General features: G+C 41.0%; 5 protein-coding genes across 5 annotated transcripts in view; 2 read left to right on the forward strand and 3 right to left on the reverse strand.

The window, feature by feature from the left end:
* The window catches only part of cecr2 (CECR2 histone acetyl-lysine reader), a 30,687-nt gene extending 27,929 nt beyond the window's left edge, over positions 1-2,758 (forward strand). Inside the window, exon 19 of the mRNA XM_029523038.1 lies at positions 64-2,758. The gene's annotated coding sequence lies outside the window, so the exon portion shown is untranslated. The remainder of the gene's footprint in view (positions 1-63) is intronic.
* Positions 2,759-3,469: 711 nt separating this feature from the next.
* On the forward strand, positions 3,470-8,383 carry ada2a (adenosine deaminase 2a). Its single transcript, XM_029522315.1, has 10 exons — positions 3,470-3,572; positions 3,954-4,281; positions 4,769-4,988; positions 5,110-5,323; positions 5,675-5,802; positions 5,879-5,969; positions 6,138-6,246; positions 6,611-6,768; positions 6,876-7,078; positions 7,719-8,383. Exons 2-10 carry the CDS (start codon positions 3,975-3,977, stop codon positions 7,807-7,809), a joined length of 1,521 nt encoding a protein of 506 aa, XP_029378175.1. The 5' UTR covers positions 3,470-3,572; positions 3,954-3,974; the 3' UTR covers positions 7,810-8,383.
* ribc2 (RIB43A domain with coiled-coils 2) lies at positions 8,137-10,276 on the reverse strand. Its single transcript, XM_029522316.1, has 7 exons — positions 10,072-10,276; positions 9,913-9,994; positions 9,441-9,728; positions 9,217-9,335; positions 8,903-9,082; positions 8,657-8,823; positions 8,137-8,562 (listed from the first exon to the last, which is right to left on the reverse strand). The coding sequence occupies exons 1-7, from the start codon at positions 10,186-10,188 to the stop codon at positions 8,493-8,495; spliced, it is 1,023 nt and encodes a 340-aa protein (XP_029378176.1). The 5' UTR covers positions 10,189-10,276; the 3' UTR covers positions 8,137-8,492.
* A 197-nt stretch (positions 10,277-10,473) lies between these two features.
* On the reverse strand, positions 10,474-20,531 carry LOC115056068 (probable polypeptide N-acetylgalactosaminyltransferase 8). The gene is made up of 12 exons (XM_029522314.1): positions 20,190-20,531; positions 17,496-19,806; positions 16,540-16,903; positions 16,272-16,438; positions 15,718-15,904; positions 15,268-15,465; positions 14,970-15,084; positions 12,463-12,648; positions 12,166-12,303; positions 11,970-12,062; positions 11,704-11,874; positions 10,474-11,606 (listed from the first exon to the last, which is right to left on the reverse strand). The coding sequence occupies exons 2-12, from the start codon at positions 17,674-17,676 to the stop codon at positions 11,487-11,489; spliced, it is 1,920 nt and encodes a 639-aa protein (XP_029378174.1). The 5' UTR covers positions 17,677-19,806; positions 20,190-20,531; the 3' UTR covers positions 10,474-11,486.
* Positions 20,532-21,665: 1,134 nt separating this feature from the next.
* Positions 21,666-24,722, reverse strand: LOC115056151 (probable polypeptide N-acetylgalactosaminyltransferase 8). The gene is made up of 10 exons (XM_029522412.1): positions 24,457-24,722; positions 24,183-24,349; positions 23,840-24,023; positions 23,556-23,753; positions 23,163-23,277; positions 22,892-23,077; positions 22,658-22,792; positions 22,259-22,354; positions 22,021-22,188; positions 21,666-21,848 (listed from the first exon to the last, which is right to left on the reverse strand). Exons 1-10 carry the CDS (start codon positions 24,720-24,722, stop codon positions 21,714-21,716), a joined length of 1,650 nt encoding a protein of 549 aa, XP_029378272.1. The 3' UTR covers positions 21,666-21,713.
* Positions 24,723-24,881: the final 159 nt, after the last annotated feature.

Below are 24,881 nucleotides of genomic sequence, written 5' to 3' on the forward strand. Positions count from 1 at the left end.
TTGTATCACATTGATTCTAAATTTGCTCAAATTCTTGGTTTTTAATTAACTGTTCTTTTTCAGTGTCAAAAGGACATGTTTACATTCTGACTGGATACACCAGACTACAGAGACGATGCTCTGCTCCACAGCCATCTATTTTTATATTTTTACACTGGACAAAACCCTGTGGCTTTGCTTTGCCCACCATTGGACTTGAAGATCCAACCAGGAAATTGGTATTTCTAAGATGATAATGTGAAATGTTATTCAATCCTGGAGAACAATTCCCATGCTCTTCTTCATATAGAGCTTACTGTGTCAGTGGAAAAAAAAAATGTTCTGAACTAGTGAGGATTTACTGAGCTGCTCAAGGACCCCTGACCAGAACTGTTGCCACTTATTACAAGCATGAACTTGGATCCACCAACAGAAGGGCAGCCCTTTTAACCACTCGGCCAACCTTCCAAATAGAGGGGAAACTGCCTTAAAGAACACTGGACAGCCCTTTAAGCTTTGAGGAGTCAAAATACGGATGGCTGAACACAGCTTGTCCATCCTGTCAACTGGCTGTAGTACTGAATCCGCTGACAGAACTGTGGAAAACTGTGATCTAGAGGAAATGAATTATTTTTGCTACTGCTACTTTCTGTCCCAACCTTATCTTTAAAACTCAGGTGTAGAAAAGGAGGTACTATGAGGCTGTCACCCTACCCAGTCAACTCACAGGCCCCTTTACAACCATCTTGGTTTGCTTTGTGAATGTATGCATGAATGTGTAAATGCAGCACACTAGCTGCATGTGAAAGGGCACATGATCAGATTGATTATTTGTCTGAAGCATAAACCGTCCTGACAAGGCCCAGTTAGTCCATATTCTCCCCAACAGTGTTTCTCTGCTTTTAGGGTAAACAGAGTATATGCATCTTTCAGAATTGCCTTCATTGAGAAGAATGTCTTTGACTAACAGAGAGGGACCAGCAAGGATGGCAGCATTTGTTTGACTATACCTGACTTTATGCACTATATGGTTTTTATTGTTTGAGATGTTCTGGAATAGCGAGGCCTTGGATAGTCTGATTTTTAGTCATTGCCTGTTCCACACATATATATGTATCTATATATATATATATAAATGAACCCTTCACTGTGTAGATGTACCTCTTGTCCCAGATGAGGCAAATCTGAAATTCTCACACAGTGACATATCCTCCTAGCTGGCTTATGCACATACACAGAACAAATGTGTGTCATGTTCTGCTGTTGTGTTTTACATTCCACCTACAAATTTGTAGCTTAGTTTTTTGTTTATTTACAGCCCAGCCCTATGTATGCTTGCTTCTTTGAGTGCTTCCTCAACCCCTTGGCATTACTAAACATATCCTCAGGGTGTACAGTTTCTATATACGGGTATTTTTCTGAATTATTTTTAAAAAGGAGCAGCAAAAGGAAAGTGGGAATGCCGCTGTGGCATATCAGTCCATCTCATGTAAAGAACTTAGCTTTTATGGGTTTGTATTCATTGTCATCTGTAATCCTTAGCTCAGCACACTGCCAGTCTAAATCCCTGTTTGTTTTTGGTTCTCGTTAGAGTCTAAATGGTTCTAAACTGGGTTATTCTCAATTCCTGATGATTTGAGGCTGTGCAACGATCACATTTAATTTTGGCATTCATTGTAGTTTCTTGTAAGTGGTATGTATTTTGTAGGGTTTTTTTCCTCCATCATTCACCCTGTCATATCAAAGGTGCACCCGTGAGACCTCACTTGTGCAGTTAAGTGATGACAGCAAATGAATCTACCTCATCTAGCCAGACAGTGGCATTTTTGGGCCCCCACACTCCCAATTTCCTCTCCTCCTCGGCCAGAGTCCTGTGGGTCAACATTTTATGACCAGCTGATGTTAACACCCCCTTAGTTTTTAGACTTAGAACTGATAATGATATGGCCTTATGATACCTTTACATCTACAAAGAAAATCTTGTCAGGTTGCTGTGCAACTTGACTGAAATGTGGTGCTGAGTGAATATCTCTGAATAGCTGTCATGATTACTTATCTGTCAGTTTGTCGCGGAGCACAGGTGCTCTGGAAAACAAGCATTTTCTTAAAATGTACACTTTTTATGGGTACTTTGACTCTCAGTTTTTGTCATCGTTGTAGTACGATAGACAATATTACACCATATGTCTAAAGTGGGACTTGTACAGATTTCATGCCTTCCTGCCTACAAGATGTTGAAACAGTCGGCTATATGCCAGTCTAGTAATAGACTTCATAGTGTTTGGCAGCATTATAATGGCCTTAGAAATAGGTATGTAAGGCATTGTAAGGAAATGTATTTGAGGAGAAATGCTAGAAGCTGTGGGACTATTTTATAAATTTGTCACACGGGGTTTGTCATGGTTGACTTGCATTTTGTTTTTAATAGGGAATTGTCTCAATATTTAGTGAGCCTAATAGGGCCACTTTGGAGGTAGTGTGTTTACTCCTTCTGTCTAATGTGTGAAGGGCAGTGTTGTTTTGAAAGATCTGTGAGGTTTTAATGTTTTATTGTGTGTGTGTGCGTGTGTGCGTGTGTGTGTGCGTGTGCGTGTTTCTGTTGTTGATTGGGCACCAGATGATTGCAAATGTGTCAACTCTTCATTTATTCTGCTGTCATCCCTCTGCACTAGTTAAAACCATTTAGACGTGATTAAATGTGAATCATATTTATTTGCTCTTCTGAGAATTTTTGTACATGTTTGGACTTTTTAATATAAATGTGGTGTCTTTCCTTTTTTTCTTGGTGTTATTTTTAAGCAGATGTCTTTTACCTCAGTAGCATGGTGGTATTGGAAAAAAGACCTGTATGTTTCATTTTTAAGTGACGTTTACAAATTCTTATTTGACTGACATAGATTATTTTGCAAAAGGAATGGAGTATTTTCTTTACTGTGCATTTCTTAGGAATAAATAACTTTTCCTTATTAAGATTTTGTTTCATCATGGTTACTAAATCTGTTTTGTTTGTGTAACAGAAATATGAAAACAGCACATAGGGAATACCTGTGCAGTTCCATCACACTGTGGCAACGAAAGGGCCAAAAGTAATGAAATCAAGGAGCTAAAGCAGAAGGCCCCTTTAATAGAGCATAATTAAGCAACAAAATGGGGAATAAGTTCACAAAATTCAGCAGTAAAACAGCTTAACTGTTTTGTTTAGTTTTTTTTTCCCCATGTAGCTTTCAAATTGTCTCGTAGTTATCAACACAAGTTGTGAGCATTAGTTTCCTTTTAAGACGAAGACTGACTTAAATGTCTGTTTATGATGATTTTTTTTTTTTTTTTCCTAATTTGTGAATTATCTTAAGTATTTGTACTTAAACGTGTTAAGTTGTTAATGGCAGCATACAGTTTCTGTTTCTTTTAACAGATTCATGTTAGAGCTGTGCAGATCAATCCACCAATCAACACCAAGCAGGCCTCAGTTCCAGCCAATGGGAGAGCGGAGGGCGGGGCTTAGGTGCACAACGACTCAGAACCAGAAGTAAACAAACCGCGGACAAAGAATCTCCGTCTAAACGCGTTTATATACTTGACACTGTCGTGATAAAGTAAGTTTATAGTTTTTGTCATGGTTCGCAGTGTAATAATCAATTCCAACAGTTCATTTGACCGCCGAGCTGATTTTAAAGGGGACCTTTCTTTAGCTTCAGGTTTAGCTCGTTTCTCAAAGATCCCGCAGTGACTCGGCTCGAGGCCGCTGCTGCTGCTGTCATTCAGTTTCGGTTCCTGTTTTACGAACGTAACTGTCCGCCGGAAACATTCATACACACCATACACATACCACACCACACCCGAAAGCTTTTTCCCTTAAGTCCAGCTGATGTTGGAGATGTGGTGGTTATTTTTACCCCACCAGATGCTGAACAAATGGTCTATTTCTTTAATTTCTTTGAGTCGAGCTCAGCACTTTTTATTTGTCCATCTTCCAGCTCCACCGCTCCTCTGGCGGCATGGCTGCCGGCCTGCAGCGCCCCCAGGCGGCCGCGGCCTGTCTGCTCCTCCTGCGGTACCTGAGCTGTGGCCTGTGCATCCCTGACCCCAAACTGAGGGAAGCCCTTATAAAGCAGGAGATCTCCATGCAGACAGGAGGACAGGTGGTTTTGACTGATGCTGAACAGCGGCTGGACTCTGTGCTGTTTAAAATGAAACAGAAGGAAATGATGAGGCCGGACTTCCCTCCCGCCATGCACTTCTTCAAGGCCAGAGAGCTCATCAAGACCAGTCCCATCTTCAGCCTGCTGCAGAAGATGCCCAAAGGTCTGCTCAGCCTAACATCTCAAACTTTGGCCTATTTATTAAAAGCTTATGCTCATCTTGCACTTGGCACCGTTTACAGAATTGAGAGTGACCCAGTCTGGTTATCAGATAGCAGGAGGTGTTAGTTTAATGAAGAGACCGGGCTTCTCTTCATTAAAGGAATGTGCCTTTACTTTTGTGAGATGAGATGTGAGTTTTGTTTTTTTTGTTTTTTTTTGTCAGCCAGAGTAAGCAAAAAAATGTAACGTCACCTTGGGTACAGGGAAAAACATGTTTCAGCACTATTTGATATTATATAAGACAAAAATTTAATCAATCAATCAAGGCAATGGATCTCTGTCCTATTTCCATAATGTTCTCAATAGATACTGAATTGTCCACTTAGAACATACATTATATACAAAAAACTTTTTTTTATGGAAAGTGAGATTGGTAGTGGTTTTGCCATTGTTTACCTTGATGATGATTTTATAGTTCACTGTTTCAGGGGCAGCTCTCCATGTGCACGACTTATCCATGGTGAATGCAGAGTGGCTGGTAAAGAACGCGACCTATCGGCCCCACTGCTACATGTGTTACACCGACAGCAATAGCATCAGATTCAACTTCTCCTCTCAAGCTCCAGAAAAACAGTTAAATTGCTCTCCATGGATCCTGCTGGAAAGCCTCAGGGCCAAGCTCATTAACACCACAGATCTGGACAACAGGTGTTACTCTATACCACAACACCAACCCTAACCCAAGTGTTGAGAAATAGATATTGTCTGCACCAAAAATTATGCTGGAAATCTGATCATAACCTCTTTATTTTCATATTTGCACACTCAGCATCATGGGCAACCTGACACTCTTCACCAATCAGGATCCAGAAACGGTGTATCCCAGTCAGGAAGTGGTGTGGGATAAGTTTGAAAAGGCCTTTCAAGCAATGTGGGGTCTATTCACATATGCTCCCGTGTTCAGAGATTATTACTACCAAGGCCTCACTGAGTTCTATACGGACAACGTCATGTATTTGGAACTACGAGCTGTGCTCCCAGAGGTAAGCTCAGGTCATTCCTGGTAGATACAGTGCACTCACATATCTGTCAGTTTGGGCTCGTACCCAGATGTTTGCATAATAACTGAAAAGCATGTTCCTTTATCTTCCCCATAACAGCTATGACCCCAATCACCTTTATTGTCAAACTGAGCTTCATATTGTGGTGGTTGGTCAAAGTGCAGACGGAACTAGCATTGACGTTGTGGCTGTGATATAGTGTTTAAACTTTTAATGGTGTCAATGATTTCTTTTTTTTTTTTAGCGGTGAAGTCCAGTCACGGGGAAGGTGGTTATAAAAACAATTTGCTGCTTATAGCTATCTTTGATATTTGTTTTTCTATTTGCATTCAGATATATGAATTGGATGGTAGTTGTCATTGCGTAGCTTGGACTGTGAAGACCTACCAGGAAGTCACAAGGCAGTTCAAAAAAGACCATCCAGACTTTTATGGAGCAAGAATCATCTTCTCACACAATAGGTAACTGCTCCAAGGTCCTTTCAAAATCTTTAATTACTGTCATACTTACATCACACTTATCATCTTTACGCTTCAGGAATGCAAGTCCATCCAAGATGACTGAAATTGTGCAGAAGGCTCTAAAGCTACAGCAAGACTTCCCCATTTTCATGGCTGGTTTTGACCTGGTGAGAGTCAGCAACAATTATTGTATGAACTGCTAGGAAGCGGTGCTAACGTTGGAGTTTCTACTCGCTGATCTTTAATTTCCACTGGTGGTTAAAATGTACACAAACATTTATAAATTACTTCCTGAGATTGCAAACATGGCTGCACTTTTGTCCCTGCATGTGAAGGTGGGCCGTGAGGACACAGGCAGACCCCTCTGGTACTTCAGAGATGCCTTGTCACTGCCAGGAGATAAAGGAATGACACTTCCATTCTTTTTCCATGCTGGAGAGACCAGTAAGCTCATCAGTGCCTAATATGTAGAGTAACTTCATGTGCTAGTAATAATTAAATAAGAATTACTTGTTAGTTTTGGGCATTTCAAGAATATATTTAAAGAGCCACTGTTAACTTTTTTTTCTCTCTCTTCACAATCAAAAAGTTACCATAAGATGTTAAAAGATAATCTCCATTTCAGTATTTGAATGCTTTATCACACACTCAAAGAATACATATATTTCTAGGATAAGAATAAACTAATTAAATGATAGATACATACTTAAGAACTGTCTGAAAAATTACAGTATTTTAGGTTTAATAAGTTTCCTTATTCTACCAGCCACACAATAACATCATTTTGTTTTCTCTCTGATACATGGAGATCTCGAGGGCACAGATGTTGACCAGAACTTGTTGGATGCTCTTTTATTTAACACTTCACGCATTGGTCATGGATTTGCTTTGCTTCGCCATCCATTGGTCAAATATAAGTCCAGGATAGAAGGGGTAGCTGTGGAAGTTTGCCCAATCTCCAACCAGGTGCTCTGCCATCTTGTGAACTATCCTCTCCATTTAAGTTTGTCATCTAATGGAACTTTTTTTATTTTTTCATCTTTCAAATGATATCTCTTTTTGTTGTCATTCAGGTAATGAAACTGGTAAAGGACTTGCGAAACCATCCTGCGGCTGCTCTGATGTCAGAGAACCATCCTGTGGTCATCAGTTCTGATGACCCTTCAATGTTTGGTTCCTCTGGTCTCTCTTATGACTTCTATGAAGCTTTTGTGGGCTTTGGTGGTCTTAGAGCCAACATTGGCACCCTCAAAGAGTTGGCCAAGAACTCTATCAGGTGAGTTTCAGCTCTCAAATCAAATCAGATGAATTTAAATAGCACCAAATCATGACAAAGTTACATCAAGGCACTTTACATATAGAGCAGGCTTTAAAAAAAAAAAAAAAGAGAGAGAGAGAGACACTCAGTTCTTTCCCCCAATAGCCTAGGCCTATAGCAGCATAGCTAAGGAGTGGAGAACTTTATAACTATAAGCTCTGTCAAAAAATTTTAAGCCTGATCTTGAAAATTGCTAAAGAGTCCGCCCCCCGGCCCGATACTGAGCTCTTTGAGATATGATGGAGCTTGGCCATTAAGAGCTTTATAAGTTAAGAAGGATTTTAAATTCTACTCCATATTTTACCTGCAGCTAACACGGGAGAGATTTGATCTCTCTTCCTAGTTCCTGTTAATATTCATGCAGCAGCGTTCTGAATCAACTGAAGGCCTTTCAGAGATTTGTTTGGACATCCAGATAGTAATGAGTTCTAGTAGTCAAGCCTGGAACTTAAGAATGCATGGACTACTTTTTCTGCATCATCCTGAGAAAGGATGTTTCTGATTTTCCTGTCGAATCTATATCAAATCGTGTCTGTTCACAAATGTAGACCATTGGAAAGGTTTTCACCACTCTGACATGTCCCTGTCTCTATTTTAGGTACAGTTCTTTGACTCCAAAGCAGCAGAAGGAAGCCTTTGCTCTGTGGCAGAAAAAATGGGATAAATTTGTCTCTGAAAATGCCTTTTAGCATTTTGTTCAAACATTGTCTACAGGGCAGTCTTCATGCTGGAGTGGTTTCTTTTGACAAGGTAATGTCTTTTGGCACACATCAATTTCAACATGTCAGTAAAAAGAACAATGGCCAGTAATGTTAATGACATGGCCTGAGTGAATCAGGTCTGATCTTTGTCCCATAAAAATTAGGGCTATTACCTGAACCACACATATGAAATAGCTTTGATCAAAAGCATCTTGTTTTTTTCTACTTCAGTTAAAAATGTTCATATTTGAGCTTTATGATTCAGGTTTTACTTCCTTTTTGTGCAGTCATGGTTTTGTGATAGTGCCAAGTGCCTTTGTTGTGCGTGGGTTTTTTTTTTTTTTTTTTTAATTGTTTAGATTTTTACTTGGATGTAATTTTCATTTTTAGCTCTCAGCAGTACATACAGGGGGATAGTGCCAACTGTTCATTTTAACAAAGGAAAATAAATGGATGCTTTGCTGCTTTTGAAGTGGTATCCAGAGATCAAACACACCCATTATCCAGACATGCATATGCTGTGAAATGTTCAAATTAAAATTTTCATTAAAAACCAATTGCTGCTAGACTGTGTCATTTGATTTATTTTATATTGTATGTATGCATAACATGTTCTTGTCATGGTGTCAATACTACTTCACTGAACTAAGTGAGTCATCCGTGTTCGTGTGTCATCTGCTGCAGGTGTTGAATTTGGAGAAGAAGCTGTCGTCGATGCATCCTCTTTCAATGTCAGCTTTCCTTAAAATAAGATCAGTTCAAACCACAGTGAATATACTTGGTGTAGTAATTGACAGAATAGCTGATGTATTAGTGTTTTCTCAATCTCACTGACTGTTGTTTGTGTGCTTTGGCCAGTTGGACATTTGTGCTGTCCAGGTGTTGTCTCAGTTGCTTGCTGAGTTTTGCCTGCTGCCTCTCTATTAGCAGAGCCATACGAGCTGAGGCTATTCGTGCATTATCATCCAGCTTCTCCTCTTGCTTTTTCTCAAGTTCTATCCTCTGAAAAAGCACAGAGAGGTAATTAGTAAATAGATTTCTGGATTTTTGAAAATATAAGTGTGTGTTTGTCCAGTTTTACCTTTCTCTCCACAATTTGATATTTCTGGAACTCCATGACCTGCTGCAGGCTCTCTGGAGGGGTTCTCCTATCACTGCTGGGGAAAAGGCCAGGCACCCCCACCCTGCCCAGGTTGGGTTGGACATCAGTATCTGTAACCTGCCCTTGAGTTTGGTGCCTGTTTCCTCTGTTCTGTTCTGTCTGTGATAGAACATGTCAGTTGCATTGCCTCTTCATTCTGTGTAAACTTTACATAACTAGTTTAACATCACATGACATAGTTTTAGTGGAACATGCATATCAGCATCTGTGTAACAATTACGAGGATGGCTTACAATGGCCAGATTATATTCTTTAGTGGCAATGGCTTCAGCTTTTCTCCTCTCCATCTCAAGTCTCTGAAGCTGCTGAGCTTTTTGGTCCATCTCTACTCTGCTTTGGTCATAGTGCTGCTCTAATGGCCATGGGAGGGAGAGAGGGGGGGTGGGGTAGAGTGAGGTTATGCATCATTTTGATTACATGATGGCACAAACCCTGTGTGGGATCAGACAAAACGTACCCTTCAACGTTTCTTGCTGCCTTTCTGCTGCCTGCTCACTCTGCTGCTGGAGGAGCCACTGTCTGAGCTGCTCCTTCTGCCTCCGCTGCCTGTTCTTCATTTCCAGGTCCAGGCCCACCAGGCCTGGGGGCATCATCTGTGCCTCCTCTTGGTCTGGGGGATTCGGCTCATACTCCTGCTGGTGCCGAAGCCTGTAGTTAACAATGTCCTTTTCCAATGCGCGCTGCTTCTTCTCTTCTCTGCTATGAAGAATGAAAGCTACCTTGCTGTTATGGCACAAATCAGCATCTGTGTAGACGATAAAACAGTCAGACAACAGCCATTAGAGATTCTGAATGACCGGAAGTATAGGTGGCATGCAGAGTGTGCAGAGACACACAGTATCTGGTACCGGTGAGCAACTCCAAGGTCGATCATCTCACTGATTTAAAAAAAAAAAAAAAAAAAAGAAGTCCAGTAACTTTGAACTCACCACATGCTTGTTCTCTCTCTCTCTCTGCCTCTTGTTGTTTCTTCTTCTCTTTCACCTGCATGTCCAGCGCTTCCTTGTCAACCTGCAAAACAGACCTTTTAGCGTCAGAGCTAAGCTACACGTTAGCACTCTGAGCTAAAGTCGGAGGGCCAAGCTCACCCCGATGCTCCTCGTTTTGTCGTTAAAAACCCGCTCCCGTCTCTCGGCCTCTCTGTCTCGGCGCTTCTGTAGACTCTCTCTTTTCATGCGGTCAGATAGTAGCTCAAACTGAAGCATTGTGGCTGTGCTTTCTCCTTTTCCTCACACTTTCTGTTGAAAACGGACTCCGGTTCTTTCGTTGGGACAGCACTAATCGAAGGAGCAAACACACCGGTTGCCAGGCAACTAAAATGTTGTCGAGGCTTCGGAAGATTTCGTTTTTTTCCGTGAATTCGGAATGAAAATGGCAGCACCCAGTCCTGAATAAAACCTGCAACCTGAGACATTTTCATTCTTTAGTCCACAGTTTTAGTTCATACACAGCCACTGCAGCATTTATCAGTCATGAAAGATCACAAGATTAGATTCTTTTTTTATTAAAAAATAAAATGTCAGAGGCATATTAAACTTTGCTAATTACAAAAACGATTCCCTGTTAATTTTAAAATCAGAAAACATTTTAGTTATGTGCACCAACCCAAACACTAACCATTTTTAGCAGCAGCTGGCCATTTTCGAGTATTAAAAACTTTTAAGTTACATTTAATTTGGGTTTCATCCTACACCAAAGTCTAACCGAAGGTCCCATGAACACTAACTTAACAACTGCATCTCAATAATCACTAAGCTCCAAAATTGTATTTCCTGTTATACCAAAACCAAATGTCCCATCAATATTTAATTATCATTAACCACATGTCACTAATAGCATTTACAGTTATTTCTGCAGCCAAAACTTAATTTAAAAAGACAAAATAAGGCGAGACCTAAAACATTTACCCTTACAGCGACACTTTGATGTTTGTCCAAAGGTTATCCGTTAAGATTCACTTGTGGGCAGGACATGTTTGGTGACCTTCAGTGGAAACATTAAATGGACTTTGTTCTTCCCCCAACATTGAACAAACATTTAGTGTTTTTTTTCTTAAACAAATTTTAGAAACACAGGAATCATCCTATCATCCTTCATCATAATTTTGGATCCAAAGCCTTTAAAGAAGACCCAAACTATAAAGTATACCCAAACACCCAGTTTTTTTTTCTTTAGTTACTGAAATAAAAAGTACTTATTATTTATAATCATGATATAATGATAAGCTTTTTTTAAATAAATTACACTAAACGGTTGTTCAAAAAATATTAATAGTACAAATACTTGTATATTTATAGTCTTGGCATGATATTAAGCAGACTTAGAAAACTGTTTTGATTAAAAGTTAATATATTCATTTGATATCAATACTTGAAAATCTAATTTATTGTTTACTAATTACAAGAGTATTTTAGGTAGTTGCAATTCATTGACTTATATTATCTGCTTTTATTACCCCCTATCTGAGATGAGAATTGCATTTGTTGTTGTACAGAAAGGCCTTTTAAAAGGGTTTGATCACATTTTGGATTTTCCATCTCTGGCCAGTGCATTCCTGTATTATAAGTGTTCTGTCTTTCATCTCCAGACACCTCTGTGTTTGCCTGTTTTTCAGTTCTTTTTCCTGGAAAAAGAGAATAAGTATCAAGAATACAGATTTGCAATATCTAAGCATATAGTACTCAGACAACAGTCAAATAACCTAAACCCTCTTTTGGTACCTGCGTGAAGTCCCAGTATATCCCCATTCCTTTTTGCATAGCCTCTTTGCAGTTGTAAAGCCCAGGCTTGGTCTCTTTATTCCCAGTGTCAGTTAAACAACGATTGTCATTGTACTTGTGGGACTTGATGCCGCCGATGTACAACTCACCAGTTTTACGGTAATACGTGTACTAAAAAGGGGAAATGGCCAGAAAGCAGAATGGGCAATGAAATCATGCAGCAATGGCAGCGAGACTGGATTAAAGTTAATAGCTGCTTCACTTACTTGAGGTCCATAGTAGTAGCATTCATAAGCAATAGGTGTGTGACCAGGCACCGGGCCTTGATCTATACACCAGCCATTGTCGAGATTCTTCATCTGTCAGGAGGAATTCATTGCTTTCAGTCAGTAACATTTTATTAAGCACTATAGCAGGTAATTATAAGCCTTGGAAAATTCCAAAGCAATGGACAAAACTTACTCCTCCATAAGCAAGTATGTTGTCCCAGGGATCCAGTTTGGGATACACATTCTCCAGGTACCATTTAAAAGGCTTACAGTTCAGCCTCTCTCTAAGTTTTTTCCTCTCAGTAATATCCCCAATGTCAATTCCATGATTCTGCAGAGGACAAGAATGGGCAAACTATTTGTACATGCAGAAATATGAGTGATCTTGTTTAGTTTAAGATCTAAAATACAGTCAGTGCAGTCATAACTATTTTTCCTTTTTCTGAAAAAATATTTGAATGCCTTAATTTTGTTTAGATTTTTTAAATACCTCAAACGGCAAATTCCAAGCCAAGTTGATGTTGTGTTTGTATTCATCCATCCAGACTTCTGCTACTCTCAGTGCATTTCTCTTCATGGCTGGGCTCAGATCAGGCATATAGGGTTTGTGGTACCTCTCAATGTGGGCAATCTTGGAGCACGGAACTACTTCAATACTGCCTCCACAGGTCCAGACCTGTATGAGAAGTAAAAAGTTTAAACTTAGGATATAAAATGGGATCATTCTTCCCTCACCAACAACATATCTGCAACTGCAAAGAGTACCAACTTAGATATTTACAATCTACCAATTCTCATAGATAGAGATTGATAGAGACCATATCTCTCTCTGAATTAGTGATAATGATGACCACACGCACACACACACACACACACACTTCTCTAACAATCAGACATCTTAAGATTCCTTAAAGATAAAAGTTACTGTTCCTTGACAAGAAATGGTAATTTTTTTTATCATGACAATAGTTTTATAGCTATGGCTTTATAATGTGATATCAGTCAGTCAACTGTGGGAAAAAGTCAGTGATGATATTTCTAAAATGCTACACCTCTAAGGGAAATGATCAGACCCCCATTTGGTTTTCAGTTTATATGGTCGTAAAGTCAGCGGCGGTGGGTCAGTAGAGGGTGGTAAGGCACCTCTTATATGTGTACCCAGTTCAACAATAAATCAATCAACCAAAACAAATACAAAATTAAATCAACAAAATAGATTTTTTTCCTTGTGTGATTGTGTGATAGTCCAACCATTTTCCGTCCTAGTGTTATGCTAAGCTCGTTGTTTGTCATTCGATATAAAGCCCTCCTGCAGCTGAAGGTCACCTGTAACACTGGAGTCTATGAGCAGCAAGCTTTTCTCTCTCTGTACGAGAGGCAGCTTTTCATTGGCGCATAATAAAAATCAATTCTAGTGCGCACTTCTGTGTGCTCAGACCAATGGCACTGTTTTCCATATTTTTAATCTTAACGCATTTGGACAATTCATCGAATCAAATACAGCCATCAGCTGATCAAGGGCCTATGATGCCGGAGCACGTGCTGGTCACATGGGGAACTCCATGTCGCATCTCACGGCCCTCTCAGCCTCACTGCAGGAGGGAACATGACTGCTGATTCCATCACCTGCACAGAGAACGGCCAGGGAGGCCTGGTCCCCCTCCTAGGGGCCAGGGGACCAGACACTGAGGCCTTGGGGTCAGCAGTCAGGTATTTTTCGCTCCAGCAGCTCCGGCAGTGGGCTGCTCATCATATAAATCATCAGGTCGGGACCAAGTCTCCACAGCTGCTGAAAATGACGAAAGATCTCCTCACATGGGCAGCTCCCCACCTGATCAGCCTCTGGATTCGTTGTGACTCTGCTGGTATGACTCATTCAGTGCTTAAAGCAACACTTCTGGCGGTCAGCAGGGATGAAATAGAATGAAAGTTACGAATGTAACTACAGTTCTATGAATCCTGAATGACCGCCAGAGCTCTCTGTCACTCAGAATCCTTGTATGCTCGCGAGAAGATTCTGTAGGAAACGATCCTCAGGTGACACCAGAAGATATGGTCTCCTCCAGGTCATCCAGATCAAATCAAATCAGATTTATTTGTATAGCGCCAAATCATAACAAAGTTACATCAAGGCACTTTACATATAGAGCAGGTCTAGACCAAACTCTTTTTAAATTTATTTAAAGAGACCCAACAGATCCCCCGATGAACAAGCACTTGGCAACAGTGGCAAGGAAAAACTTCCTTTAAGAGGCAGAAACCTCGAGCAGAACCAGGCTCAGGGGGGGCGGCCATCTGCCTCGACCGGTTGGGCTGAGAGTGGGAGGGAGAGAGAGAGAAGGAGGGATTGGGGGGGGGGGGTAGGGGGTGTAGGCAGTGTCCCCCCCCCCCCCAGAGGTCACAGGTGACTGTTTGTATACATACTCGAACTGTGCATGCACAAAGGGGAATATTTAGTGCTTAAAGCACCGCCTCTGGTGGTCATTCAGGATTCATAGACCCGTAGTTAAATTCGTAACTTAACGTAACAGACTTAAGTTTCTGATGCAGTTACACTTCTTGAACATCTACTTTTTTTTGGGTTCTGAATGAGTATGTCTGTCACTGCTGCTGGAGAGCGGAACTTCTTTCCACCATGTCACAGGAGCTGTCAACCAATCCTAGATGTGTCAGTCATAGTGCACAGCTATGGATATTATTCTGTGCTGAAAAATAGGATCATTCATTAAAATTTCATTGAGCATTTTACAGGGGGGCACATTGCATGTTTACCATGCCATGATGTTAGAAGACACTATGTTTTGATTGTGTTATGTGTACATTTGGCATGTTTACTGATAGACCTGAGATGAGACCCAACAGAATCCAGAAGCCCATTTGAGTAATTTGTGGATTTAAAGACGCGATTTTACAACTCTAAAGAGGGATTATAGCTGCAACAGTTTGTTCTGTTGCATTGGGGCAGGATTTGTTTTTAGACTGGTAAAGCTCACTCACACGAATTCCCAGCTCCACATTTTCTCCACCATACACTTTCATCCCTTCATCCAGGACTCCAATTTCCCCAAGATACTTCCTGTCAGCAACTAGGATTCCCATGACAGATGGACTCCTGAGGTCAAAGAAAAAAAACTATGATCACCGGGTCATATAAAGAAATCTTTAAAAAATGTAACAAACCACAATCTTTACCAGACTCAATCTTTAAAATTGAGACTGTGTGATCATAAAGAAGAATGGCCCGTAATCAAAGACAAATAACCAGAACAAAACTGATGATTTCACAACTACTTACTTCCCGGGCAGCGAGCTGTCGTTGAGTTTGTAATAGTCAGGTGAAAAACCCTCATACATGCACCACAGAGCCCAGTCGAAGGCATGTGCTGCTGGAAAGTAGGGAATAACTCTGAGGTCATCGAAGTTGACTCGGTCGAACACTGGGGACACCACCACTGTCCGGTCAGCTTTGATCTGTGTCAGCAGGGGTTCAGCCCTGCAGGTGTGGAAGACGAGAGACAAGTCTTAAATTTAAAGCTGCACAAAAAATGTTTGTTTTTATATATATATATATATATATAATATAGATAGGAGACAGCCACACAGGGAGAAGTGGATATTAAAATGGAATAACTGTTTAGAAATAGTAAATATATTTCTGTCAGTACAAGAAGTAGTTTTAAAAATACAGGTAACCCTAAATGTTTTATTTCTAATCAAGGATTTGGTATTTCAGCCTTCTCCTTACCACATCTCGTGGACTTCTATATGTGCATCCAGGATGGCCACCACATCAGCAGTAGCAGCTCTCCACCCAGAGGCCCTGGCGAAGGCCAGCCCTCGCTGCTCGTTGTGCCTCACTCTAATAAAACGAAGAGCTGGGTTCTCTTGCTCTAGTGACTTCACGTACGCGTCGAGGTCGCCCTTGAGGTTTTCTGTATTGAAAGGAAAATGTGGGCATTATTTGGAGAGTAGGAGAGAACAGGTTTGACCGTTGCACATCTCACAAATAAAAATAAGGATGATGCTATGCATGCACACACACACACACACACACACACACCTAGCCAGATGCCCCCTAGCGCTACATTTAAACAAATGAGAGTGCTTTCACTCTTCTGATCTATCGCAACATATTTTCATGTTGACATTACTGTCAAACTCTGGACTCCCTCAGAAATAATAAAAAGTTCTGACTAATAAAAGCCTGTCTCTTACCTCATAATAAGGTCTGCAGCCTACAAATACAAAGTGGGCACAGGTATGATTGCCTAACTTTATCTCTTTGCATAGCCAACCAACCATTAGAGCTGTTGTCATCCACCATTATAATTTCCCTCAGGATGTTGTTAGGGGTGCGGTCAATGATGCTGCGCAGGGCTCTTTTGATCACAGACAGGGCTTCATTCAGGTATATTAGCACCACTCCCAGACTTGGCAGGTCTTTCGGATAAGTCTTTTTCACACATCTATTCAGAAACATAAGATAGTCTTTAAGAAGAAGTATATTATCTGGGTGTGAAGCCTAATGACAGTTCTGGCATCATGGACTTTAATACCATGTTTGTACCTTGGATCTCTGGTATCGGGAAGGGCTCGATTTAGAGGAAGGTGATCGCTGAGGAAAACGTTGTAACCATACTTTTGAAACAGACCTTCTGCCTCCTTTTGGTCCTCCTCAGACAGATTCTCACCCCACTGTTTGAACAGGGGAGAGAAAGGGTACAGTTTACTGTACTTCTTAGCTTTAGCTGCCTCCTCCTGCTCCTGAGGTTTGGGCTGCTCTTTGGGCTGCTCTTTGGGCTGCTCTTTGGGCTCTGGCTGTTTCTCAGCTGGTGGCTGCTTTTGGACATCTGCTGGTCTTCTCTGTCTGTCCTCTTCCAGCATTTTCTGCATGACATCCTGCTTTTGCTCAAAAGCTCGGAGTACATTGTCTTGAAAATTTTGAGAGATCAATGACACAGGGGAGAGCAAGATGAGTCAAAGGCATGTTGGTGGATGGCAAACATGAAATTCAAAAAAACGTATTTTTATTAAATAAAAACCAAGTATGCATCAACCTTTTTTTTTTTTTTTTTTTTAATCGGCAGAGAAAAATGGCCTATTACAGCACTTCAAGCAGCCTCTGTGTGACTTCACACTTCATAACAGAGTATTTTAGTTCGCCAAAATGAATAATTCATTAGAATAAATTAAAAATACCATTCTCACTATTTATTGAAACTTTAATAAAAACATACAAACGCAGCCATAAACTTTTGAAGTGTTTCTGTGACCTTCAAAGTAAAAAAACTCGCTCGGCCAATTTGAGTTGCCTTTATGTGTGTGAGACTTCCGACTCTATGACCAAGGATTAATCCTCGTCTCGAGTATTATCACATGTATCCTTGTCATTAGTTTGAGTTTTTATATATATATATATATATATATATATATATATATATATATATATATATATATATATATACACACACACACACACATTTGTAAATTCCATTAAATTATTTTTAAAGGTTACTAACTCACGGAGATTGCTGATGCTCGCCTCCAGGTCAGAGAAGCTCTTGACCACCTGTGAGGGGTCCAGCTCCCTGCCGGCCCCTCCTGATGCTTTATATCCGTTCTTCACCGACGTGCTCACGTAGAAAACGAGCCCGACGACGCCGATCAGGAGGACCGGCCTCTTCAGCCACAGCAGCCTCATCATGATCCGGGACTCACTGACCTCAGCCTCCGCGACTAAACCGCACAAACAGCCTCCCTCACTGCGCAGTTTCCTCCTCGTCGGACCGGTTCGGGCAGGAAAAGGGCGACGCGCCGGTGTTTCTGATTGTGAGTTATCATGAAGACTGGAGGTGAACAGAGTTGGAGCCGCCACCTTGGACACAGGTGGAGGTGATTAACAGCCATCCATCAGATCTGAGCTGACTTTCTGCAGAGAAGCTGCTTTAATGACGACTCACTTTGGCTTGGCTCAGTCTTCAGACGGAATGAAGCAAGTGGATAGATTTTTTTATCTACTATTATTTTCAGAGTTGGCAAAAGTACTCATTCTGTACTTAAGTAGAAGTACAGATACATGTGTAAAACAAAAAAAATAAAAATAAAATAATACTCTGGTAGAAGTAAGAAAGTGCAGGCTCTGAAATTTACTTTCAAAGTAAAAGTGAAGTTTTGTCGTTAATGAAACATCCTTTGATAATTTCTGCTACACTACAAGTTCTCGGTTGTCTCTCTACCATCCCCTCACACATTCGACTTCTGCCCCCTTGACAATGCAACACACCAAGCATTTAATAAAGGAAGGATCATTTGCACCAAGGCTTACAGGGCTCCTCCTTGGCACTGCCCTGCCACGCCATTATTAAATGAATGTTTAGCAGTCAGTCTGTTTTAAAGAGGTATTTTCCTTCTTTTCCTCTCATGGAAGTCGTTCCTGGGTTGACTCCTGCAGTATTTTCCATGCTGTTCCCTTATGGTGCAGAAACGCACAGGACAAGTGACCTGCAGATTGTAATCTTGAGTGTATCTGAAACTTGATGCAACTCTTGATTTGGTGCTACATAAATACATTTGATTATTCTTGCTTCATTAGAACACGAATCCTCTAACATTTATCCAGAAGAAGAGGTTATGTTTGTTCTGGGTGTGCCATTTCACTGAAATCTGGCCTGTGTTCTGCTTTTGTGTCCTGTTAGGAGAGGCAGAGTACATCAAGGCAAACAACAACAACAACGTGATGTAGATCCTTAGGACATGTTATTTTATGCACAGAATACAGTTAAAGACAAAAGGACAAAGCAGTGGGACTGACATGCTGACATGTCGGCTGTAGCAATGGTGAAATTTCTCACATGGTTCACGTGGACTCATTAGATGCTATCAGAACCACAATACTCCAGGTTCCAAAGTACCTTTCAGCATTCTGCCTATAAAAATTGCTCAATACCAGCATTGTGCAGTGTATACATCAGACACACCCCGACTGGATTGAAATAACACCTTTACACATGTACACACTTTTGCGTTAAGTTTTTCTGCATTCATTTTAGCAGATCTGTTCTTCTCCCTGGTGGCAGTTCTCCCAACACTGCTGGTAAATTACGACCAACCAAGTGGATTCAATGCAAAAACTTTAGCTGCAAGACTTAAAAGCAAAAAGGGAGATGATCACAGGAATATGTATTAACAATGTTAACATTGACTCCCCTGTAGAGAGTTTGATTACTGGTGGCTCTTTGGGGAAGTCACTTCTTTGATGTGTTCAGTCTGCTCACAACAAATACAAATACATTTTTTTTTTTTTTTTTTGCAGAATATGAAACAACATATAGCAGGAACAACTTCTATCAGTAAACAGATGGGTGTTTAACATTTTTGTACCACCTCCCTTGGTTAGTTCAATAATATGCCGTTGACATAACTAAACGCCTGAGTTAGTTCTATGAAAGATGAAAAATGTTGATGAGTAGGATCAGGGACTTACTGATAGGCGGTCCCTTGATAAGTTCAATGTTAGAACTCCTAGTAAGGAGACAAACAAGAAAAACTAATACAGGAAAACAATTGTGGAGGAGTGTGGAATGAGGTGGTTGTGCCAAATAAACTGGAAGACATTCAATAGAACTGGAGCTAATCTGACACCCAATTCAAACTAAAAGCAAAACCCTGACTCTTATCAAACTTACCTATCCCCACAAACCTTTCATTTTAAAATCAAGCCGACACAAATGTTTCCAGCACAGGAACCAGCAGACAACCAGAATCACCGCCGACAACCCTTTTTACACTGAAGCTCTGGATGATTGGATCAGATGTGCTCTGCAGGTCAGTCAGGCTGATGGCAGAGAGAATTGGGAGGAGACCATGAGGGACAGACAAACACAGGGACAGGGACGGACACACACACACACACACACCAGATCTGCCTGGCAGCTAACATCAACAGTATGCCTTTGATATAGCTGAATGCCTGAGTTAGTGCTACGAAAGATGAAAAAACGTTGAGTAGGATCAGCAACCTACAGACAGAGTGGGCAAAGCAAAGAGTAGGGCACAAAGGCGCTGTCCATTTTGTGCACAAGGTCACTATGTAGTCCACTACATTCATCCCCCTATATAGGCGGTAGGGGGTGGGGGGTGGTTCGGACACAGAGGTACCCCAGCAGGGGGGGACACCTGTCCTGCTACAAGCGTTGTAACCATACGTTTGAAACAGACCTCCTGCAGAAGGAAACCCTTCTTAGCTGCCTCCTGCTGCTCCTGAGCTTTGGCTGTTTCTCGACATCTGCTGGTCTTCTCCGTCTGTCCTCTTCCAGCATTTTCTGCATGACATCCTGCTTTTTGCTCAGAAAGCTCGGAGTACATTGTCTTGAAAATCTTGAGAGGTCGACGGCGCCGATCAGGAAGGAGCAGCCTCCGCGACTAAGCCGCACAAACCGTTTCCTTCTCGGTCGGTTCGGGCAGGAAAAGGGCGACATGCAGGTGTTTCTGATTGTGAGTTATCATGAAGACTGGAGGTGAACAGAGTTGGAGCCGCCACCTTGGACACAGGTGGAGGTGATTAACAGCGCCGCCCCTCCAGCTGACTTTCTGCAGAGAAGCTGCTCATGATGACTCACTTTGGCTTGGCTCAGTCTTCAGACGGAATGAAGCAAGTGGATAGATTTTTTTTTTTAAATCTATTATTACTTGTTTTGTGACGTTAGTCTTTTTTTTTTTTTTTTTTTTTTTTTTTTGGGGGGGGGGGGGGGGTAGAAAAATATTGAATGATTTCTTGTGGGGTGCCAACAAACCTGGAAACCTGCTCGGACTCTTTCTCTCCCGCTGCCATCAGACTCCTAAACAGGAGTTAACAGGCATCAGCTACCTCATTTAACAGCCAGCAAACTGTTTTCTCTTTTTCACGTCACAATCTTTGATGTTTCGTTTTGCACACAGAGCTGATAGCATAAATGTCAGCTTGTCCTATTTCTGTTGTATTTTATTTCTATTGCTGTTTTTGAGATTGTCATATCTTTTATCCCATTTATCTATTTTCTCTATGTTTGGCATTCATTGTGGACAGCAAAAAAAGAATTTCATTGTATGTACTGTACATATGACAATAAACACTTTGAATCTTTGATGATGCAACACACTGAGCATTTAATAAAGGGAGGATCATTTGACCCAATACTGACAGGGCTCCTCCTTGGCACTGCCCTGTCACAATGTTTGTGGTAGTGGTATTTTCCTTCATTTCCCTTCATTGAAGTTGATGCTGGGTTGACTCCTCCAGCTTACATCTGCATGCTGTTCCCTCATGGTCCAGAAACAGACGAGCGGACGAGTTCTGCTTTTGTGACCTATTAGGTGAGGCAGCTTACATCAAGACAAACAACGATATGTCACAGTTGAACACAATGGCTGCTGATATATGATTCACTCTGGGCTGTTTAGTGTCTGTTGTGGTCACTTGAGTTTGCAGTGCTATAAAAAAATCTGAACCCTTCTCCTGATCACATTATTTCATATTATATGTTAATATAATATTTGGCTAATCATCTTAAATCATCATTGTTGGATCCTGAGTATTTTTTAAAGGCTAGTCAAAGGAATTACTACACACACAAACACACACTCAAATGATAGCAGTTTAAAGTTATATTTGTATGAATCAGTAAAACAAACAAAAAAAAGACACAACATAAGATCTAGTTTGACACAATCCCACTTTATTATACATGAGGATTAAGAATTGAACTAAAAATTTGTGACGAGATGCTGAATCCTCCAGCTCTGTGCACTGCACTTCTGAATGATGAGCTCGTAGGTAAAATTTTCTCCCTGGGCGACCTCAAGACATCTCTTTGTTGCTTTATTTTTAATTTCTTTGCCCTGCAAACGTGTTATCAGTAGAGAAAATCAACGGGATGGTAATGTGAGTGCCTTCAAAATCACATTTTAAAGCTGCTTTAAGATTTTTGGAGTTTGAGCCTTCAGTGAGTAGTATACTGATATGTTGAAAAATCTCTTGACAGGGTCTGACAGCTCCCTTTGAAGAGCATACCTGTTTGAAGTCCCAGTGCATAGATAGCTTGCTTAGCTTTGCCAGCTGACAGTCATGCAGCGTGGGGGTGCTGCCCGAGCCTGGATCAATGAGGCAACGGTTTGGGTTGTATTTGTGAGACTTTATGTACCCAATGATGACTTCACCTTCTGTGTTGTAGTAGCAATGCTGGTGAAAAGGATAAGTCATGTTTTAATTATTTATCATTTTGGGTTTTAAAAAATAAATCTGATATTACCTGTGGTTGCTGGAAGTGGCATTCATACAAGACTGGGATGTTTCCTGGAAGGGCTCCCTGGTCCACACAATACTGCTCATGAAGGGTGTTCTGCAGCTGTACAAGTCAGTCTTATAGTAAGAGTGTTTTGTTTTTTTAATTTCTTTTGTGTCTTTCTACAGCGTGAATACTCATTTACGGTGTGTGCTTCATATCTATTAACATATATTGTTCAATCTAAACTTTACCATGACAAAATGTTACCCTCTACCACAGCACATTTAACTCCTGGAGAAAATACACAATAAACACACAAGGTCTTTGAATGCCAGATTTCTGATTCGCTTGCTGTTTAAACTCATATAATATTAGTTTCATTGTTGCATTGGAAGTAGATTACATGAAATTGGCCCTTACCACACCATATCCCAGGATATTGTCCCACGTTTGCAAACTTGGATAAACATTGTCCAGGTACCACTTGAAAGGTTTACACTGGAGCTTGTCCTTCAGTTTTTTCCTTGCTGACACATCACCAATATCGATTCCATGACCCTGTGTGGCATATATCATGTTAAGATGTTTGGCCTGAACAAGGCCAAAGTTAGCTTTGCAGCATTACATACTCCAGAAACATAAATCAAATAATGTAACCTCAAGCGGAATATTCCAGGCAATCATGACATTCCTCTTGTAATCTTCCAACCAGATATCAGCAACCCTTAAGGCATTTCTCCTCATGGCAGGGTTCAGATCAGGTGCGTATGGTTTATGTGCCCTCTCAATGTGAGCCACACGTGAGCAAGGCACAACTTCGACGCTGCCCCCACACAGCCACACCTGAGCAGTCAAGATAGACATCAGGACCCTGCGTTACTAATTGTGAAAAACCTAAACCGTAATCTATTCCGTAGTGGATACTCACACGAATCCCCAGCTCAACATTTTCTCCTCCGTAAACTGTCATTCCACCATCAAGTCCACCAATTTCTCCAAGGAATCCCCTGTCTGCTGCAAAGATTCCCATAACAGAGGGACTCCTGACCAAAACCGAGACAACAGTGCCACTAGCATTGAGCCAAAATATTGTATAATACCATAAAATAAATGAGGTTGGCATGGTCTTTATGTACATGATATAAATACAAAGAAACTGTGCCTCCATAAATGACGCATAGAATGGTTTATATCTTGCACAAACAGACATTTAGCAAGATAAGCGTTATAGCAGCCATTGGTGCAGATATTTTAGGTCAAGGTCTAACATAATCATTCTGCTCATGGAAATCTGGTTGAATTTAACAGTTTTTCCACATACTTCCCAGGGTGCGATTCATCCTTCATATTCAGCCACTCTGGATTAAAGGACTCGTACATGCACCACAAAGCCCAGTCAAAGCCATGAGAAGATGCTTCATATCTTTCCACATGCAGGGTGTCAAAATTGACCTTATCAAAGACAGGGGACACAACCACCGTCCTGTCAGCTTTTATCCTGGCCAGCAAAGGTTCTGCCCTGCAAAGGATGACAAGAAGTAGCAGTTTTCAACTGTGTTTGCTTAGAATTATAACATGGACAATCAATTTGAAGCATATACTTACCAACCCTCTGTGGTTTCAATATGAGCATCCAAAATGGCCACAACATCAGCTGTGGCGTGTTCCCAACCTGAGATCCGTGATTGTGACAAGCCCATTTGCTGCTTGTGCTGCACTTTTTTTATGAGAGCAGTCCTCTCTTCGTGAATCTGAGCTATGTAGTCTTCCAATTGTTTTCCAAGGTCATCTGAAAGTGGAGCCCAAAGTCAAATCTATAAATAAGAGTACTGCATGACTACAACCGAGATTTCCTTAAAGATGGGATGGTGAGACCAATATGAGTGGTGCGGTGAATAAGGACATAGACATTTGAGAGCAGTGGCATCGTACTCTTTGACAAACTTACTGTAGGTGCTATGGTCATCCACCAGTATGATTTCCCTGAGCAGATGTTGAGGAGTGTGGGTGATAATACTTCGTATTGCCCTCTTAATGACAGAAAGAGCTTCGTTTACGTAGATGAGCACCACACTGATGCTTGGCAGGTCTTTGGGATAGGTCTTCGTCAGACATCTACATGGTGAAATGGGGTGCCATGATAGAGCTGGTTAGTATCGCATTCAAGTTTGTTTTCTTTTCAATCGCGCTAAGCACCTTGAAACATGAGAACGAAAACCTACCTTTCATCTCTTGTATCTGGAAGCTTCCTGTCAAGTGGTAGCTGATTACTGAGGAAGGCGTTGTAACCATAAATCTGAAACAAACCTTCAGCCTCTTTCTGTTCCTCCTCTGACAGCCCATCGCCCCAGTGGGCAAACAGGTAGGAGTTTGGATATAACTTGGGCACCACAATCTTCCCTTTCTCTTGGTCCACTTTTGGAAGCAACTCATTTGTGGACACCTTGGGACCAGATGCTTCTATAAGCTTTTCTTTAGTTGAATGCATTCACAAAAAGACAAAGAGAGTTGGAAATGGAACGTGAACAGTCTGGTTCAGTTTTAGTTTTACTGAGCTGTCTCTCAATAGAATCTAAATAGATTGGTGAGCTGCATTTTTTTTTTTCAGTTTTTCCCCAAAGGAATCAGTTTACTCTTCTTTTACGGA

The sequence above is a fragment of the Echeneis naucrates genome, chromosome 16 (assembly GCF_900963305.1).
Source record: "Echeneis naucrates chromosome 16, fEcheNa1.1, whole genome shotgun sequence".
NCBI classification, from domain to species: domain Eukaryota; kingdom Metazoa; phylum Chordata; class Actinopteri; order Carangiformes; family Echeneidae; genus Echeneis; species Echeneis naucrates.